The sequence below is a fragment of the Procambarus clarkii genome, chromosome 5, assembly GCF_040958095.1.
Source record: "Procambarus clarkii isolate CNS0578487 chromosome 5, FALCON_Pclarkii_2.0, whole genome shotgun sequence".
NCBI lineage: Eukaryota > Metazoa > Arthropoda > Malacostraca > Decapoda > Cambaridae > Procambarus > Procambarus clarkii.
In genome coordinates, this window is record NC_091154.1 from 40,655,566 (window position 1) to 40,677,608 (window position 22,043).

At 41.1% G+C, this 22,043-nt stretch overlaps 1 protein-coding gene across 1 annotated transcript; it reads right to left on the reverse strand.

Annotated features, from left to right (window-relative positions):
* Positions 1–5,884: 5,884 nt before the first annotated feature.
* Positions 5,885–21,063, reverse strand: LOC123763168 (lysosomal acid glucosylceramidase). Its single transcript, XM_045750161.2, has 12 exons — positions 20,904–21,063; positions 20,203–20,394; positions 19,257–19,389; positions 18,542–18,704; positions 17,181–17,341; positions 16,287–16,410; positions 11,811–11,924; positions 10,298–10,442; positions 9,353–9,432; positions 8,503–8,613; positions 6,801–6,982; positions 5,885–6,094 (listed from the first exon to the last, which is right to left on the reverse strand). Exons 1-12 carry the CDS (start codon positions 20,983–20,985, stop codon positions 5,983–5,985), a joined length of 1,599 nt encoding a protein of 532 aa, XP_045606117.2. The 5' UTR covers positions 20,986–21,063; the 3' UTR covers positions 5,885–5,982.
* Between the last annotated feature and the right edge of the window lie 980 nt (positions 21,064–22,043).

Consider the following 22,043-nt stretch of genomic DNA (forward strand, 5'->3'; position numbering starts at 1 on the left):
TAAATACTGAGACGTGCTCGGAGGGAGATGGCGAAGCATCTCATAATGAATACCATCGGAGCCCGCCGCCGTAGAACCGCAGAGGGCCAGGGCAGAACGAAGTTCAGAGAGAGAGAAGGGATCATTATAGGGAAGCTGAAGATGAGTGCAGAAATCTAAAGGACGAGACTCAAGGACAGGTTTACGAAGAAGGAAAGATTGGGGAAGATGAAGACCAGAGCTAACAGAAGAAAAGTGGGAACCCAGTTCGGAAGCGACCTGCAACGGGTCCGCCACAAGAGTATCATGGAGGTGAAGGACCGGTGAAACATCGGGAACGAACTTACCCGCTATCTTGCGGATACGCTTCCAGATCTGGGCCAGAGGGGTTTCGGACGTAATTGTCGAGACATAAGATGCCCAACATTCACGTTTAGCCGTACGGATGGCCCTACGGGCCACCGCACTCGCTTTCCGAAAGAAAAGAAAAGAATCGGTCGTCTGCCTACGGCGGTGCTTCTTCCAGGCTGCACGCTTACAGCGGACAGCCCGAGCACAGTCCGCATTCCACCAGGGAACGCACTTCCGTGGACCCCGAGAGGAAGAGCGAGGAATAGAGCGGAGGGCAGCGTCGAAGACAGTGTCATGAAAAAGGAGGAGAGCGCGAGAGAGGGGCAGAAGGGAGAGGTCAGAGAGAGTAGCACTGAGGGAAAATAGGGTCCAGTCCGCCTTAGCAAACTGCCACCTAGGGAAAGAGAGGGAAGGGCGAAAAGAGAAAAAGGAAACAAGGATGGGGAAATGATCACTTCCATGGAGGTCATCAAGAACCTGCCATGTGAAATCTAAGTAAAGAGAAGAAGAGCAGAGAGAAAGATCAAGACAAGAAAGGGTGCGAGTTCGAGAGTCCAAATGAGTGGGCTCACCAGAATTCAGAAGAGACAGGGAAGAAGAGAGGAGAAACGGCTCAAGGAGGCGACCCCGGGTATTCGTCAGAACGTCACCCCAAAGAGAATGACGACAATTGAAGTCACCCAGCAGGAGCACAGGCTCCGGCAAGGAGTCTAGGAGGTGTTTCAAATCAGGAAGAGAGAGCGGGACACTCGGGGGGAGATAAATGGAACAAACTGTGTACCATTTCCCCACAAAGATACGAGCAGCAGAACAATGGAGAGGCGAAGGAAAAAGTAAAGGAACAAAGGGAACATCAGCCCGAATCAAGAGAGCAGAAGAATTAGAAGCCCCAGCAATGGCTGGGGGGGGGGGAGAGAAAGGAATAGCCACGAAAACGACCAGGACGAGCACCAAGCATCGGCTCCTGGAGACAGACACAAAGGGGCGAAAACCGCGAAACCAGAAGTTGGAGTTCGAGGAAATTGGCGTAATAACCTCGAACGTTCCATTGAAGAATGGACAACGACGAGAAGAGAAAGGACAAAAACAGAGAACAAGGAAGAAACAAAGGCGAAAGACCAACAGAGCACGTTAAAGAATATCAGGGTCGGGATCAGGGTCAGCAAAGTCAGGGTTAGGGGGCATGGGTAAACTGAGCAAAGACGGAGGGAAGGAAACGGGAGAACAGATCAGAGGTGGGCGGGCAGGGTCCGGAGGAGGAGGAGGAGGAGGAGGAGGAGGAGGAGGAGGAGACAACGGAGAGGAGCAGTCAAGGACAGCAGCAGGAAGAGGGGGAGTAGAAAGAGAGGAGCGCACCCCAGCAAGAGCAGCAACCGAAAGGGAAGCAGGGGCCAAAGAAACCTCCATAGCAGGAACAGGGGGCGCAAGCACTGAAACGGGAGTGGAAGGAGCAACAGAGCCAGAAGGAGGAGCTGAGGAAGAAAGCGAAGCCTTCTTACCCGCCGGGGAAGAGGAAGGAGAGGAGCCAGGCTTACGCTTCTGACTTAAAGAGACCGGTGTCCCAGCAACTACGTACCGGGCAACGGATTCCAGTGTCTCAACAGGAGAAGCCGAACGAGAGCACACACGACGGCCGTTAGGAGAGCGATGGACATCCGCCCGCACCGACAGGCGGCGGGGAGAGCCGATAGATGGAGGAAGAGGATGGGAAGGAGGATCGGAGGGGGACGAGGAAGGAGACACAGAAGACACGACAGACCGGGTAGAAGGAAGGGGAACCCCAGACAGAGGACCAGGAGGAGGATCCTTCGGGAGAGAACCCAAAGGGACAGAGGAGGGGGCAGTGGGCGCATCAGGGTCCAAGGCCTGGAAACGGTTGTGAGTCTGAGGAAGGCGGGAAGGACGAGGAGAGGAAGAGCGCAACATGCGAGCATAAGAGATATTAGCATAAGGCGGGAGCCGGCGAACCTGGCGCCTCGCCTCAGGAAAAGATAAACGCTCCCGGTGCTTCAAGTTGAGGACGGCTGCCTCAAGCTTGTAATGGACACACGCACGGGAGAAGGTAGGATGGGCCTCACCGCAGTTGAGGCAACGAGCCTGGGGAGAAGCGCACTCCGACTTAGAGTGACCTTCGCCACCACACAAAGGACAGAGAGAGACAGTCCCGGAGCAGCGGAGGGCACCATGCCCAAACCTCCAGCACTTGTTGCAGAGCCGAGGAGAAGGAATGTACTCCTGGACAGAGCACCTGGCACCAGCAAGAATGACAGAGGGTGGAAGGGTCCTACCATCAAAGGTAATCTTCACAACCCGGAGGGGTTGACGGCGACTACCACGAGGGGGACGAGTAAACGTGTCCACCTGGAGAATAGAATGGCCCTGGGCAGCGAGGATATGTCGAATATCGTCGTGGCAGTCGCGTAGGTCCCGAACACCGGTCGCAACATGGGGCGGGAGCAAAATAGTGCCAACACTGGCATTCAACTGAACGTTCTTCGAGACCCGAACGGGGGTCTCGCCAAGGCAGGATAAGGCAGCCAAGCGGGAAGCAGCATCCTGAGAAGGAGCAGCAACGACACGCGTACCGAGACGAGTGGGGTTAAAAGTAATGGAGGCATCCACGGAATCAATGAGATGTCGATGAAGGGAGAAATCGTCAGGAGGCGCAGAATCAAGAGGGAGGAGATCAAAATATTTGGCCCACGAAGCGGGACCGAACAAGGCTTGATAGGTAGCAGAACTGGAAGGAATCGAGCGAGGGCGGCCGTGACGAGAACGGCGGTGAGAACCCCCAGAGAGAGAGGGGTTAAAAGGCGCAGTAGTTACAACTAGAGAAGGAGCCGCGCCAGGGGACGAGGTAGTCACCACTGGGGGCTTGGGGCTCGACCCAACCACAGAGGAGGGAGGGGAGCCAGGGGAAGGAGTCAGAGAGGCCAAAGGAGGAGCAAGGTCGGGGCCCAATGCAGCGGAGGCTACAGAGCCCGGTCTTCCAATACGGACCGACTCGGGGGCTTGGTCGCCCACCCCACGAGCCTGAAAAGGTAAGCCAGAAGCAGCCGAAACAGGGGTTATCATCTTGACGAAATTACGAATTCACTCACGAATGTGCCCCCACACCCACCATGGAGCCACAATTAGAGGCAGGACACCCAACAAGAAGCTATCGCCGATCTTGTCGGGGCCTCCTAGGGGTGCGTCGTGAGTATACGCCCCACAAACGCCACCTTAAGAAACCGACAGTCCGTCGAGATCGGGTTCAGTGACGAAGTGGGGATTGACAATAAAAGGTTCCCCTCGCTCTCGACGTCGGGTACTGCAGTTCTACGGGTGCAAGAGTATGCCTCCTCAAGCACCCGGGCGTCAAAGTAGAAGAAGTCCAAGGGAAGAACCAGAACGAGCAAAAGGTCGGCAGGAAACGGCAAGCAGATAGGAGAAGAGGGGGGAGAAAAACGAAACAGAAGGAAAAGGAAAAGATGCCCAGCAGAATTGGAGAGGACGGCAGCAGGAGCACAAGGCTAGAAAAGGACAGAGGACTGTCCCAAGGAGCATCACACTCCGGCAGCCGCCCACAAAGCCCCCAGACGGCGACAACGAGCTGAGCGGGGAGGGGGCCACTAACCGTAGTGGCCTCGACGAGGACAGGAAGCTGGCGGCTTGTCGAAGGTCCTACCCATTTGCCTTGATGATCTTTTCTTGGTATATTTTGAAATTCAGCACAGTTTTGGCAGTTACGGCTTCATCAGGTAGGCGGTTCCATGGGTTAATAACCCTGTGGGTGAAAAAGCATCTCCTGTTCTCAGTCCTACATTGTGGCTTGTTGAACTTTAAACGTTTGCTCCATGTTTGTGTTACATCTGACCTTCTGAAGAAAATAACCAGATTGACATCCTCTAACTTGTTCAGTATTTTGAAATGTCTAGTCAGCAAGCATATCTGGTTAAATATGACCACTTTTCTGGCATTGTTGATCTTATAGTGTAAGCTTTCTATGCTTTTATTTTCTTAGTACAGCATCAGTATTAATTAAGAGCACACAAGTTACCAAATTTCATGGTAAAAAACTCTAGCAATTATTGAAGGATTTATTTTCTACATTTTGTTCCTCTTTGGAACATCTTCAGGTAAAGAACATACGCACGAGGTACAATTTTTGGTTAAATACACATGTGAAACAGTCGAAGGAGTATGGGGGGTGAGGTGATAGCGGCAATCAAACATAGGGTAAGGGGATAGGGCCAATAAAATCTGTGGTAAGGTATTGCATAAAACTTTGGTACTCTCGGTGGGTAGACCATGGTAGAGACAACATTATCCGATGATGTATGGCGAGATCTAGGCCTGAGTGTTGGCAAGGAAACAAAGTCATTATTCTGTAGTATGGTGGATCTTTCGTTTCTTTCAGGATTTGCAATCTTCTTTGGTCAGTAGTTGTTTTCAGATTTTTTGTATTATGTACAGTACTACAGTAGCGTGTTCCTAATGAGTGTTTTATGTTCACTTTACATATGGTGTGTGGGGGCACCAGCTTGTTATGGCAAGTCATTCTTCTCATAAGCTTTGTGGCGGTCATACCATGTTTACTTTAGGAGAGGGTTTTTATCGTTTATTGGGGCTGTTCTTGAGTATTAAATCAGCAGTCATTTTTTGTCTGGAAATAAATACTCAAGAACAACCCTAATAAACCATACAACTCTCTCCAAAAAGCAAATGAGGTATCCCTCTTGTCTGTCAGACTTATTAGGCCAAAGTTATCTACAGTATTTCAGAGACACTACTATACAATGAACAAATCCACAAGGGCTGTGATGAGGGTTCGAACCTACAACCGAGATAATCCCAAATGTGCCTTAGTTGATTGCGCCACGACATGGTCAAAATAATTGCAATCTGGAGTGCTACTGCCCCTCAAACAGCTCCAGCAGCCTCTTCGAGACAAATCAGGGTTTTACACAATTTTCCCATGCACCCAGACTCTGTCAACAAGCTATTCTACCTCTTCGCCCTTACTTCAATACACACAAAAATCACAATAGCATAACAATAGCATATCACACAACAAATCCACAAGGGCCGTGATGAGAGTTCGAGCTTGCGTCCGAGATAATCCCAGACGCGCCTCTGGGATTATCTCGGACGTAGGTTTCGAACCCTCATCACGGCCCTTGTGGATCTGTTCATTTGATGTATCAAGTAATTGTGATTTCTGTGTGCACTACTATACAGTTTGTTCCACTCATCTACAACTCAAATGCTAAAACAATGTTTATCTGAATCCTCATTATTAGTTACAGCTGCCACTTAGTTGAATATAACTTAACACAATCCCATGTAGCCCATGGTCTATATAGAATGTTGATAGATTGAGGAACACAGAAGCCCCAAATATATTTCTTTTCAAATACAGTGTTGATTTTCAATTATAGGAAGATTAACGTGATAAAATACAGGTACTAATTGAATATATTTTTATTGCAATATAAATGCAAAACTTATCATCACATATTATTGAGAAGTCCATTAATAATATTACAAAAGGGTAATTACAGTATAAAAAGGTACTTGAGAATTTTATTAATACTGTACAGTCCCTAGTGGTTCCAACACACAAGCACTGGGGACTACTGAAGGACCTCAGAAATACACACAACCAAATCACCTTCCAACTGATGTGTTCCAGGCAAGTGTGATGATTGTATGGGGATCTACTGAGAGAACCATCTCTCCAGCGTTGTCCATAATTCTTACTTTTGCTACATTATGGCCCCTGGGAAGAAGACAACAAAAGTAATATTAACAAGTTAAAGTACAATAAAAATTTATCATAGCTATAAAAACCTGTTTGTTAAGTGGTTACTCAGAAATATTACTGCACTTCATATACATTCAGGTATAACCTACTTATATTGTTACTGTTTTGATATGTGTTAATTTTAGAAGAAAATGTTTCCTATGAAAGATTGCATGACCAAAATATAACGCTCATTTTCCATTCAAATATAATGTACAGAAAGCAAATTAAATTTGTGGAATAAAAGTACATTCTACAAGTGTTCATCCATTTATTCTGACACAGTGAATACCGAACTCAAAGAAGTTCACATGGCTGACTACTGACATCCTTAACACTGAAAAACATATTACATATTATTTGGAAATAAGTCATGCAGTCAAATTGGCCCAAGAATAAGCAATTCCCAAATTGAGAGTATAGCAGAAGGGAAAATCCATGGTGTTAACATTGACAACAAATTGAATTTCAATAACCATGCAAAACCTTAAAAAAAAAATTCTAAAACTATTGGCATACTCTCTAAATTCATATACTATGTATCTTGTTCTTCCCTGATTACACTATATTAATCACTCATATATCCACATCTCACTTATGGTATCTGTGCTTGGGTATCCACAACTCAAAATTACCTGATACACATTATTATTCAACATAAATCAGCACTAAATCAACTTACTTATTCAGAAATATAAGAACAGTTGCATTATCTGGGCGTATAAATGCAGTATGACTGAAGGAAGCTGTTGACTCTCCAGAGTAAATAGCTCTCAATGCCACACGCTGACTGCCTTCTGGCAAGAACTTAGTAAAGTGAGCCAAAGCATAGTACATGGGTTGCTTGTAGAACTCTCCTCGTGGCTAGAAAATTATAAGTGAAAATTAAGCTATACAGTATTACTAAACATTTTTCATATAATTTATGTAGAACATGCAATAACTTTACAATTACAACAAATGAAAAGTAAATAATGGTACATGACCATGCATAAACTTAAGAATGCTTTTACTTATTAAAGTTTTTACAATAATTCTTCATGATATAAATAAATATTTTTGCATAAATGGAATAGGAATTAAAAATAAAACAATGAATTAAAAAATTATACCTACATGTACACTACCAGGTATGTAAAAATAGAGCAGTGAGTGAAATGAAATGTTCGGTTCTGAACCAATCCCTAAATTGCTCTCAAGAGCCAGTGGCCTATGCGCGTTCACAGACATTTTCTGTTCAACAGTATTTGTTGACTTATTTGTCTATACTGTACAGTATATAAAATATATGCATGGCCAGTAACAGTCAAAATATTTATGAAGTTGGGAAGAGAGCTAACTGAAGCTAACTTGAACCACCACCAAGATTCCAACTCATTATCATACAAATAATAATTCTAACTTGTTTTCCTGAATAGTACATTACATTTTGATGTATAATTTCCCTAAGGCCAAAAACTGATGCATTAAAAATGGAAGTGGCTTGCAAAATTGCTGTGATGTCCCAGTGGTCCTTGGTCAGGTTAGGTTTGAGCAGTTTAGTACAACAGTTTTGTGAGATTAGGAACACTCTGGAGAATAGGCTGAATTATCATTCTGTTAACTACGGACTGAGCACACTGTTACTATCTTGACCACAGCCATCACCACAAAAGGATCAGAGGAACCCATAATAAAAATCCTGTAATGTCACCTCATATTGCCACCTTGAATGCACTCGAAGGTGCAACACCAAAATGTTTGCCACTCGTCAACAATATAAGTAATAAGTGATGATACTAGAAAACTAAATTTCATATGTAACAATCTGCAGAGAGCCAAGAGTCACCCCACATAGGTTAATCTTCCAAGAGAGAGAGAACCTCTGTAAGGGCACTTGCTAGAGCAACGAGAGAGAGAGAGAGAAACAGAGATTCAACCACTTTGTATCCAGCAACACAAAGTGGTTCACAAAACTCTCCAGCCTGGACAGTACAGAAAGGAGTACAAAAATGTGGAGGAAAGAGGTAAATGAAATCCCACCAACTCCAGTCAAGATGAAAGCATCCAATATCTCACTTTTAATTTGAAAGGAAGCCCTGTCTAACTCCCATACCTTCTCCATCAGCTATCTCAATACTGTACAAATATCTGATTTACACGCCCTTCCATGAAATCCATCAAGAATATCACTGCCCAATTTCTCAAGAGATTTCCAATACCCTCCTCCTCCAATCACACCCTTGCCATAAAAAATATTGTTTCTGAAAGGTTAATTAAAATAAGAGAAACAATACATTACAATAAACAAATGATATAACTTCTGAAAAAAAATACAAAAGGACAGAAGTGAAGAAGCTACAGTGTTAAAAAATGCATTTAATAATATTTAAAAATGTACTTACAGCATTAACAATGATAGGCGAGTCAACAAAGTTTTTTACCCAGTTTGGTCCACCCTTCACATCCAGGGCAAGGTTCCAGTCAGTCCAGCCTGACACCCAGTGCTCCAGATTCTGCAATGATGCAATATTAAATGTATTATGCAAAAATGGGACTTCACGTAAAATACTATACAGTATTTCACTTATAATAAAATGTTGAAACAAATTTGAGGAGTGTACAATATTAACATATCAGATAAGTAAAACTTTTTTATTTATTTTATTTTATTGTTTTTTGTTTGTAAAAGACTGATATGAAAAGCACCCTTGTGTGCATATCACTCTGGCACTTTCTAAGGTATTTGATCCACTGAGTGTTATGTTAAGAATAAAGCACAGTCAGGCAGCATTAACATATAGCAGGCATCTTCTCAACAATTAGGAATGTACAATAATGAATGTTTTTATTACTTATGAGAGGGTAAATAAATGTGGGTGTGTCCTGTAGCATAGGAGCGTGCTTGCTCCCATCTCTTATCTGTTCTACTCCACCGAGTAGTCATCTTCCACTCTAATATTTTTGCTCAAATTTTTTTATATCAAAAAGTGTAGCCAAAAAAGTTAAACTGACACTACACTCATTGTACAATGTACATATCAGCAGCATGCTCATTTTAAATGGATTAAACACACATGTTGAATCAGGAGCAACACTCAATAGATATAATGTTGCTAAGCAAGCAGACAGATGCAGAAATGTTCAAAATACAGTAATATTCTCTAGATAAGATGCTGCCTCTTCAATTACAGCAGCACTGGTATTATCCCACTCACCTATTCCAAGATACGTATATTGTATATTGTACAATACCTCTATTATATTAGCAGCATACTCTTCAGCCCTCACCCACGATCCCAGCACTACCTTCAAAGGCTGCCATGGCCACTGTCCTGAAGAAGAAATGAAGAAATAAAGGGTAAATATAAAATTGTGAATGTCATTTTGTCCATTAGTTTTGAATGATGTTAGGATGGCTAAGTTAGAACTGTTTATGATTAAGAGTATTTATAAGAGAGCAGAAATATAGAGCGATAATAATAATAATAATATAAAGTAATATGATCAACAATTAGAGAAAACAAAAATAGTGTTGAGTACAGTATAAAGAAATGCCACTTCCTATGCAGCACCTCGGTAACTTCCTGGACCTCAATTGACAGATAGCACAAAAGTTTCTTCCTGAATGTCTTGGCCTACTGGGATCCAGTGGCAATTTCTGGCCCTTCAGAGGTCAAGGAAGCACATGGGGATCAAATATCTGCTACAACTAAGGTAAACCACTCACCAAGTTAAATAATGAAACAATAACATCAACAACTCTAAAAAAAAAAAGAATAAAAGGAAGAAAACCAAACTGATAGAGCAGTTATTATCAGGGTAGTGGAGCTGTATGATGCTGAAGTCACTGCTAATCAGCAGCAGAGGAGATGGTTCCCAGTGTTAGGCATAGGAAGGCTGTTAGGCTTATCAAGGATGGTCCTTGCCTAGTACTGACATTTACTTGTCCCTGGACATCTTTTCCTTTATTATTTCCATCTGTTTCCACTAGCAGGTATTTGCTGCTTCACTCATGTGATTGCCAAACCAGCAGCTGGAATTTTTGTGGTAAATATTTTAAGTACTCCATTCAAGTATTTTGGAATGACTACACAATACCATCCCCATTGCAGTTGTCAAACATAAATGATAAAAAATATTTAACTAACCATTCAGTCAAAGAAAAGTGAATGACAAAACACAACTGTAGTTATTCACCTGTGCAAGCCTCGGTATAAAGCAAGAAAAGCTCTGGGTGATGCTCATGTGTCAGATCAAGAGCCAAACTAGGAGTGAACCAGTCTGTGTACCAGTGGACAGCCACTCCTGAAACATACGCAGCTGCTCTGCTGTCGGACATGATCTGTAGCACAATCATAATCTATTTAGTTCCCATATATTGTACCACATATCTGATGATAAATCTCTCAATTTTATTTTATGCATAATATAGTTACAATTAATAAGGTTAATAATACAAAACAGACCCTAAAGACACTGCACATTTTAAATCCCTATGAGTGCATGTGAAAATAATTTTCTAAGCAGTATACTCAGTTGCTCGTTAAGGCAAGATTCTACCAACTGCTGGTAAGGATCTGCCAAAGTCAGAGCAAGTCAGCATTCAACAACACTATAACAGAACTTTTTAAACTGTTCCTGCTGGGTCATGCTAGATTCAAAGCCAAGAAGTGGCCAAACTACAGTGGAAAACTCAGAGAAAACCATTGTTGGTGCACTACAGAACTAGAATAGAGAACCAGTTGGTAAATTAAACCATGATAAACACAAATACATGAATCCTGATACAAAATACCTAGCAACTGTGAATGTAATGAAGGAAAATTTAAGAGGAGAAACATCACTACTGTAAAAGCTGACCAAGTAAAGTGGTACCTCCATTTACAAATTTAATCCTTTCCCAGAGACAGTTCGTAAACCGAAACGAATTTTCCCATAAGAAATAATGTAAATTTAATTAATCCATTCCACACTCCCAAAAATATTAACTTAAAAATTCATTTAATACATAATACTACAAATACTTTGTACTACACTATGCACAAGTTATATCTTACCTTTACTGATGACTCTTGTTGGCGTATGAAAGACAGTGAGAAGGGGTGGGGGGGGGGGGGGGGAAGATGTTTGTTAGGCTGGAGGGTTTTATTGTGGCATTAGTGCTGCTAATTGGTTGTTATTGGGTGAAGCGAACTAATGTGTTGATTGGTTGTTAGTTAAGGGATGGCTTGCCAGTAACTTTGATGTCAAGATAAGCCTGGAAAGAATTTTGAGATTATGTAATGTACTGTTCTTTCTACATTCTTGGGTATACAGCATTAACTATAGATCTACAAATTATATTGTAGATCTTGCCTCAGGAGCAACCTAATTAAATAACTCAAAACATTCTGAAACATGTAGTAACCCAACATTACACTGCATCAACTTTTCTATTTCAATTCCTTATGTGGGTCTATTTACTATACTGTACATGTTCATATTCAACTGTCAAGAATTTTCTACAACACACCCAACAAATTAAACAATTGATGGAGATTGAAGGACTTTGAAATTTGTTTCTTAATTTTTGTTGATGATTAACTGTTGATTATAAATGATTATAAAGTTACAATATCAACAACTGGTTGAACAGTTAATATTTGTGATATGAAAACGTATTAAGAAATATGTAGAATCATAGCACAAAATATGCATCACGAGAACTTACATCATCTGCCCATTTGGGTAAGAAGATACGATTGTCATCCAAAATCATAACTTTCAAATGACTGAGGCTGTTGTTGTGCAGGGCAGGGCCAAGGTGCTGTCCAATCCATCTTGCCTGATACAAAGGTCAAACGAATGTAAAATACTTTATTATATAATGCAACAACAAAAACTCAGGTGGAGAAACAGATTTTAGTGGAAGAGAAATATTTCACTATGAAGAAGCACAAATATTCTGCTATGTTGTAACTGTAAGGTATAAGAGTCTTGTATAACCCTCCTGCAAACCCCAAAAAACGGTGTTGAATGTAATGAAATGTTATTTTCTGGGCGAGATCCGGAGGCTTTCGAGAGGCTGATATGGATAGATTAGCTTTCTGGCACCAGTCAATGTGCATGGAGTTCTTGCCTACCGAGACCACGAGCCAGAACCTGGCCCCCTCAGAGACACGAGAAGCAATGGTCTATAGAAATCCCAGTGTGGTTGGGAGCATTCTATGTCTGCCATCAACCGCATCTGACACCCAGAAAGGTAGGCGCCCCAAAACAAACCACTATTCTGGTGAAAATATTGCTATGGAAGCCAAACAAGTGGACAGAATCCCCAAATAAAAATTAGCAAACTAGCATGACGTCATCATGTTGTCATGCCTCTGTCTATCGAGATGTGCCAATACGCGTCTCTGAGGTTCACAGACACCATTCAAGCGTACGGCTCCAACAGAAGACAGACCTGGGATAGAGTAGTTATACGAAAGGAGGAGCAATAAATCCACGGGTTCAGACAGGACAAGTCCAGATTGAACCTGAGGTCCGTGCAGTCCAGTTTCGGGACCGGAAACAGGCAGGAAACCCACATGAGGGACAAGGTCGTTTCGACCACGCCCAAGCGAACCCACTCCAAGACGACCTGACAGAGCAGGAGAAGAGGCCTGCCCCGCCAGCCCCGAACCCCCCAAAGGAAGAGGGGCCACCCAACACCACCACAGGCCGCACAAAATGACCTGAAACACCCACAAATCATAGGACCAGGAGCAGGCAAACAGAGCGAGCCACCCCCCCATCCCCCACCCCCGTCAATAGGATGAACCACAAAAGGGCTGATGCACCTTACAAGCACCTAAGCAATGCACAGGGGAATCACCAACCCTATAGGCAGCATGGTGGAGGCACAACCGGTGATTGTCACCCTTAGACAAGAGGACAGAGCAACTGTCAACCTCGCACGAAGGGAGAGAGGAACTCAGGGGGTCGCATCCATCGGACCAAGGAGTCCCCGCGGGGTTTCCCAGGGCCCTTAGCCTTGGGAAAGGCTAAGCACTAAGCCCAGGCAGATTACAGCTAACTGGCACCCCAAAATTACCAAGCAAACTACTAAATGTTACACCCCCGGGACGTGTACACTCACGGGGGTATGGGGGCCTAGCAGAAGACCACCAATAACAATAGGGTATGACCAATCAAGAGGCAGACTCTCCACCGGGCAGAGAAAACAAAAAGGAAAAGAAAACCCCACAAGAGGACAACGTGCCCAGGTGGAAAAGAGCCAGTCGCTACAAGAGGTGATACGCTTTTGATGAAAACTACCCCCTACTCGGAGACAAACAGGGGTAAACAAAAACCCCAGCTAACTCCAAGGGTGGTCTATCACCGAGCAGTAAAAGACACCAGAGGTAGACCCAAGGTGGCCTGTGGAAGGTAGCCCCAAGCCCCAAGGGCAGTACTTACAGGGTACCTAGGGAAGGAAACCCCTAGGTGCATGCAGCCCAAGTACTTGAAGAATAATACTCTTGGCTCACATACCAACCAAAGAGACAGAACCATGCCACAAGGCACAGAAACAGACAAAATCTGGAGCCAGAGGCAAACGACCTTGCCAGCAACACATCAGCCAAGAATTGAAGGTTAGATCGCCGGTGCGAGGGTCTGTGGCTCCCCCTTCCCCCTCCTGGGAAAGGGGAAGGGGGGTTGCTGGCAACATGATGACGTCATGCTAATTTAGTTTGCTAATTTTCACTTGGGAGAGTTCTGTCCACTCGTTCGGCTTTCAATAGCAATATTTTCACCAGAATAAGGGTTTGTTTTGGGGCGCCTACCTTTCTGGGTGCCAGACCCGGTTAATGGCAGACATAGAATGGTCCCAACGACACGGGGGTTTTTTATAGGCCATTGCTCCTCGTGCCTCTCTGAGTGGGGGCCAGGTTCTGGCTCGTGGTCCCAGGTAGGCAAGAACTCCATGCACATTGACTGGTGCCAGAAAGCTAATATATCCATATCAGCCGCGATAGCTCCGGGAAGCCGACGGGGCTCCCCCCAGAAATACTGGTAGTTTTGGAGGTAATGATATGCCTTTTTCTTGGCAGCCTTCAGTAGGTTTCCAGCACCTAAGGCTCCAATGCCACAGACTTACAAATGCCACCAGACCCCCAAGACCTGCACGGCCTACTGCAAATTAGGATCAGAACCTGGATTGTTCATAGAGGATAGGGGGATCATAGAGGATAGGGGGATCAAAGATCACCCTCAGCTTGATAAAATAATCCCAGAAGTTACAGGCAAAACCATATAAACAACATCTCTTGAAAAAAAATTAATGTTTAAGAAATAAGGCTAACGATAGTAGGCCATAAGTAAACAACATCTCACTCAACCACCACCAGATGGCAACCCAGGTCAACTGGGATCCCAGTCAGCCCACACCTCTCACTCATGGGCTTCCCAAATTTGCCTCCATCCCCCATGGGGCAGAAGGGAACTATAAGCTTTAGTCCTTCAAAATGGTAAAAGTATTGATAGACTGGAAAAAATGCAAAATGAAGCACTCAGAATTATACTTGGCTGTCCTATAACTACCAAAGTTCTCAATATGCAGAAAGAATTAAATATACTTAGCATTCGAGATAGAATATTTGAAATAAATCTTATGATGGGACTAAAGCTTCTGCATGATAACAAAAACAACATTGTGTAAGTTGAACTGTTAGAACACATACGTAATGGAACCAGCGAGTCTAAATGGATTCAAAGAACAGCCCCTCATATTAAAATGATGGGACTGCATGATGTATATGCTGATGAAAGAGTACAGCACTTCCTTCCACCCTGACAGATAGTACCTTTTGACATCCTGATGCCTGCATACCCCACCAAGCAACTCACAAAAAACCCTCATGCTCAACTTGCTGCTAAACTAAACATCATAGAACACATTCACAATATACAAACTGAAAACAACATAGCACAGACCGTATCACTGACGGATCACTCAATACAGCTACAGGGAGGGCAGGAAGTGCTGTTATTGCTCATCAGCTCGATGGCAGCACAATTCAAAGGAATATAAGAATTAGTAACTAGGCATCCACAATGCAAGCCGAGTTAGTAGCAATACTGGTAGCACTTGAAATTATTGACAACATTGAAGTAGACAGCTTAATTATTTCCGATTCCCTTTCCTCACTACTAGCAATAAATAGTTTGCAATCAAGTAATAATGTGCTTGTCTCAGAAGCCAGACAGATATATAAGCATACTTAGCAAGAGGGTAAATATTAAAATGTTGTGGATTCCTTCTCACATTGACCTGCAGGAACATGATAAAGTTGACGCCCTTGCTAAGGCTGCAGTAAATAAAGACAGAATTGAATGGAATCTTGAGTTATCAAATACTGTAGGTCCCTTAAAAGTGTCATTAGACGAGAACTTTTGGATGAATTTGAAGAAAGCAGAACAGTGCAAACTGGAACTAGGAGGTCCATTGTTTATTCACAATGAAATGTGTGAAGTAAAACATGAGTATGGGGCAAGTAACAAAGTTAGCGGACTAACAGGCGTTGTCACAGCTCGAATAAGACTTTGCTACAAGTATCTCTGGCAGTTTGGCTTGTATAGGGATCTAGATGAATTAAAGTGTAAAGTGTGTGGACAAAGACAGGGACACACACTCGAACACTATATCTTGGAATGTAATAAAACAGCCATTTAGAGATAAATCTAAGCTCATGCTGTATGATATGGCAACCTATCTTATTACCAAGGATAAAATACCTGAAATCCTTTGAAAAATAAATTGTGTATTGTGAAGACTGAGTGTATTCTGAAGAATAATAAACAGCAGTTCCCCTATAACTCTGTAATATCTTCACTGCTCAAACAATTGTGTATTAGCAATAAGACCTACCATGTATGTATAATGACTTACTGTTAATATATAGCTCTTGAAATAGAACATTCTTTGTAACTAGATGACATTGTAGTTATAAGGTGTGAAGGATAGATGAAATTGTTTATGTAATATTTGTGTATGACAAACATGTTTGTCAATTATGTTTATGTATGACACTTTCAAAAAAGAAAATAATTTTTCCCAGAGAATTTATTTCCTGCACACAGGGGGGGGGGGATGTGCCGTATTTGGAAGCCGAGCAGTCCAGTGGTTAAACACAAAAACAACAAATTACTTAAATGAAAACCACACCTGATCTTCAGGAGTCCATCCAACAGAATTAAAATTGAAAGATTCCTCGAGGCCATCACTTGGTTCATTTTGAGTGGTAAGACCCCAGAATGAAATGTTGTACTTTCCATAGCTCTTAATAAATCTGTTGAATATAGAATTTATTACTAAATCAAGCATCTTTCTACTAATAAAACTAGAAACCTCAATATACTGAACACATTTAATGAATGTGCAGATGTTATGTATTATATGAGTAATATAGTTTAACATCTACTTGGACTATTATCTCATGAAGCCGGAGGTCTGTGAAAATTCATCTGCACTACATAGCATTACAGTACGGTCACTCCAGCAAACCATCCACAGCAGTACCCCTGCTGTTTGATATACCTATATGTAAAGTTCTTCCCATGAATTGTCATTTAAAGTGTTAAACATTCACTTGTCCTTAAATTTATTCCACCAAACTCTATTCCCAGCATTCTTTGTGCATTGTTTACTCATAATCCCTACTTCAACAGTCATTCACAATGTCTACCCATCTTCACTCTTTGTTAGTGTTTGATGCCTCTGGCCAGGTTTGAACCAGTTTGATTATTCAGTGCTAATTGTTATACATCCAGATCTCCAATTAATGCTTGGTGCACATGAGCAAACAGTGAAGGAATGGTGACCAATCATCCCATCCTAGCCGGATTCGAACCTTGACTGTGAGCGAGTGCCCTCACTTGCAAGGCGAGCAAGTGGGGGCACTAGCCACTACACCACAAAGTACAGTAAGTCCATCTTTATGTATCTCATGACCATGCTCTTGACATATCCAGACTAAAATTAAATACAGTATCAAGCTGCATAAAAAATAGTGCCCAACTCATTAAATGTTTGCATTACCAATGATTATAGAATATTTACCTAACATGGTATTCAGCCCAAGTCATGTACATTTTTTTCAGTAATTTGCCCTTTCCTGAAATTTGTCCATTGTCCTTCATCCAGCCTGGAGCACCCCAAGCTGAACCAAAAAGTTTGATTGGAGTCGACGACATATTAGTTGCTCTGCGTATCAATGGTATCTGTGGACAGTATAAAAGTCTCTCATGTTGATATATAAATATAATACCAGGGAATAACTACACTGTTTACATTTTATTTAAACAAAATTTATCCCAATTCTTATTTATAAGACAAAAACACCAAAGTGCCTCTCGTGCCGATCAACACCACCTATGAATGATCACTGGGACCTCTAAGAGAACTAAGCAATATTCTGAATTACATTATGAATTTACCCAAATATAAGGCATCAGGTGGTAGCATTAATGAAAGTATGGGTTGTGAGCATAATGCAAGGGTTAAGGTGGGTCAACTCACCTTAACCCTTGCATTATGCAAGGGCTATATCAGGCATTATTTGTATGCACACAGAAAAAAATGGTATGCAAAACAAGGTTTTTTGCCTTTCAAAATTGTTAAAAATCACACCCAGAGTTTAGGAAAGAATCTCAAAAACTCTGAAGTCACTTTTCAAGTTGACAGATGTTTACAGGAGGCTTCAAATAAAGTTTGGGAATGCCATGTACCAATGAGAGTTTCAACTGTTACAGAGCACCTAAAACATCTTAGGATACAGTAGTCTGTGTACTATAGACTAAACATTTTAGTATGGTATGTGCGTATCAAGAATTAAGACCAGCCTACTCAAATCTTGTGCTACATTGCTCATTTTGGTATCAATTTGTTCGCAATAGAATTCCCTACAGGGGTATTTGCTTATGAAGTCAAAAACACCTGCACCCCACCACAGCAAAGCCAAAAGTCGGCCAAGCGTTACCCGTGAGCTGGTGACACAACATGCATCACAAGTGGACATCCGTCAATTTATTTATTGAGACAGACTGCGTCACTGCCGGACGAAAGTGTTAATTTCTTGTCCTCTATGTAGGTCTGGGTCACTTTTTTTTATGAGGATCTTGCATTAAAGGTTGCACTCCTACTAGCTCTGGGTACTGGCAAGAAGGTTGGCGAGCTTAATTCCTTGTAATGGTATTCAGGTTTGATGGCTTTTGATCCCAGACATAAGTTTGTAAAAGTTGTAGCATCCAGCTTTTTTTCTTAGTTAAGAATGAAACTCCTGTGTTCTGTCATGACCCTATTCTTATTATGGCCTGGTTTATCCATCTATATTTATATCATAATTTATGACAAATTATGCCTTAAAGGAAACCATGACCAATACATTCATACTTAAAAATACAGCGTTTAGTTAAAGTCACCTTATACTTCAAATCATCTTCGGCAAGAGCAAAGTGAGACAGCTTCATATCAGTCTCTCCGTCCTTCAAGTCATCATAGGTATATGGGCGAGTGCTGAAGTCAGTCCCACCAATAGGAACACGACCCAAGGTATATTCCAGGCCATTTACAGAATAGTAAGCTCTGCAAGTAGAGAGATTTTAATAAACTACTATAAAATAATATTTGCATGTTCTTTATTTTAATAGTGCACAGTTCCAAAACTTTGAATCATTTATAACAATAAAGAATGCAGTTAGCATGTAGCCCTTGCTTTGCACAGTATTGAACAGAGATTTGGTGGTACCTGTATGCTGTTAATCACTTTTATGCCTATCTTAGAAGCACACGAGTGAATTTTTACCTTATGCAGGTTTAGCACGGCTTATCAGATGATCTGCAGATCTACCATATGATTGACAGTGTGTTTTGCACGTACGATACTTATTACTGTACATGAACCATCAGAAGCTCTAAACCACGATATGACAAGATTATAGCACAGCTGAGACATGAGAAGTATACAGTAACTCTCAACCTGTAATTATACTGTACAGGTGCTTGGATAATTACACATTGTTATGCAACAAAGATATTACACAAATTCACACACACATTTTCAAATGCACTATTGACTATTTTCTTATTACAGTACTGCATTGTTTTAATGTATGCAAGATAGTTGAGTGTACTTACCTCAGTAACATCTCTTGCATTGGTTCTGGCAAACTCAGAATGTTCAGTCCAGAAGCATCTGTGAAAGCTCCCCCAAACCCAATTATCTTTTGGTATTGCACATTGCTGCTTATTTCAATTTTCACATCTTCAGCTGTCGGAACACAAAATAATTAAATTACTCACTACATGGCTTTCATATCTTTTCATTCCACCACAAAAATACAGCCATAATTAAAATAAAATATTATCATCACTGTGATTTCAAACAAATAAAATACCAAGAAAGTTATTTATTCTTTTCTTCTCTTCTCTGTATAATCATGAACAGATCATTTAACCCCTAACCTGCTCCATTGAGGTTCCTTCAATATGTACAATTATTAAAATATTCTGAAAATTTTTATTAATAAAATTCTTCTTTGGAAAAGAGAGATGAAAAGTAAAAAGAACAAATTAAAAATATTTGAACAAATTTTGTTTAGTGACTATAATTAAATGACCATTTTTGAGCCAATATACATTCTTCCATTGACTCCCTCAGAGAGATGGGAAGTGCATGGGGATCAGAGGTAAATTGCTCTAAACAATGCTGTGCAGATCCAGCCGGTGAACCTACGATGATAATAGTATAATAATAATAATAATAATAATAATAATAATTGGTTTTATAATGTTACAGATGCTCTGATCACAGTAATATATACTGTATATAGTAGGCATTTGTATTTTTATATAGCCACTTATCACTCACAGCGTGAGCTGGCAAAATGGATCCAGAAAGGATCGTAACTAATGGTGAAACCAAATGGGATAACTAAGAAATAAACAGAAAACTTAACTAGATGACATGATCTTATTTTTATGGTCTGACAAAAGTGAAGTAAGGCACAGCATTAATAAACAATAAACAGATACAGCATACAGAAGTGTAAATTAAACTACCATGCTTATGAACATCACTTACATGGAGAGATCTCATTCCCATGTTGTGAAAATTTTCCAGTAGAAACACTCCATCTGAGCCCTGCCTTATTAGATGTCACAATCAGAGCTTCCCTGACTTGAGGAAGCTGGATGGGTAGGATTGTATCACAAAAGGAAGAGTCACACACACACACGGTGCTACCATGGCCATAGTCCCGACCTTTACAGCCATCTGAAAGATATGCTTTATATAACAGGTAGCAGTCTCTAATTACAGTATATTACAGGTATCAGTCTCTAATTACAGTATCCTCTTTTTTTTGGCTTCTATAAGCCTATTGAACTTATTGAACTCAAGAGCAGTGTCAAGGCAAAAGTGGAGGCAATATGATCACTACATACAAAATAGTAACAGTAATCAACAAAATCGATAAGGAAGAATTCTTGAGACCTGGTACTAAAAGAACAAGAGATCATAGATTTAAGCTAACTAAACAAATCTGCATAAAAAAATATTATAAAATTTACATTGTAAACATGATGTCCTGACCAGAGCACGAACCAGAGTCCCTCGACTGTGAGTGGAGGATGTAGACCACTGTGCTATAGGGTCGATAACACACTTTGTGTATTATTTAACTATATATTATATATACACATAGATACTATGGGTTGTGCAAATGTAGGTCAGTGATAATATGGCACATTCTTGTAGTCGTGTTGACACATTGTGATCCGTACCTTCACCAGCCAAGCTTGTCCCAACATGCACACACAGCAGGGCCACTGTCAGACTAGTTAGACATCTACGAAAGCGTCTCATGGCATCAATAATTAACAAATAGTAGAGCAAGTGTTGAAGGGCTATAAAACTGTTATACTACTAAACGCTCGTTATCATCCGGCGAAGTACTTTGACAGTTGTTATCTTCATATAGGCAAACATTAAGGCATAAGTATATAAGGTTGTAACTTATTTAATTTTAAATTATATCAGAGAGTGTTTAAATTTGGATATTAATGATATTTAGAATATTTATACAGTAATTTTTATTTGCATTTTACTAGTTAAAAAGGAATGTTTACACCTTCAATGTTTATATCCACTCACCGTTCGTGTAGTGCGACTTGTGACGTCACAATTTTAACTAAATCAGTGTGAACAAGTGATAAAACTGAAGAAATAAACCTCATAGAATGTCTAACTATTACAATGGGTAAAGAGAGGCGTAGAAAAAGTTTTAGATGTATATTGACTATGGCGAGTGTGAAAGTGTGCGCCAGGGTTGCCAGATCCAAATTGCTGAAAGTAGCGAGCTGACGGTGAAAAAGTAGCGAATTTGTGATAAGAGTAGCCCAATTTTTTGTTTAGTGACCGATACGGGTTTCAAAGTAATATAATTTGATATATAGAGTACACTACACGATGTTAATTGTTTTATTAATAATATTTCTGCACACACACACACAATATATATATATATATATATATATATATATATATATATATATATATATATATATATATATATATATATATATATATATATATATATATATATATATATATATATATATAATTTTTTTAACCTATAAGGGGTACCACCTCTGGTGCAAGTGTAAGGACCCATAGTCTCGGAGAAGAAAATAAAGAGTACCCAGAGAAGACCTTTTTTTTTTTTTTTTTTTTTGAGATATATACAAGAGTTGTTACATTCTTGTACAGCCACTAGTACGCGTAGCGTTTCGGGCAAGTCCTTAATCCTATGGTCCCTGGAATACGATCCCCTGCCGCGAAGAATCGTTTTTTCATCCAAGTACACATTTTACTGTTGCGTTAAACAGAGGCTACAGTTAAGGAATTGCGCCCAGTAAATCCTC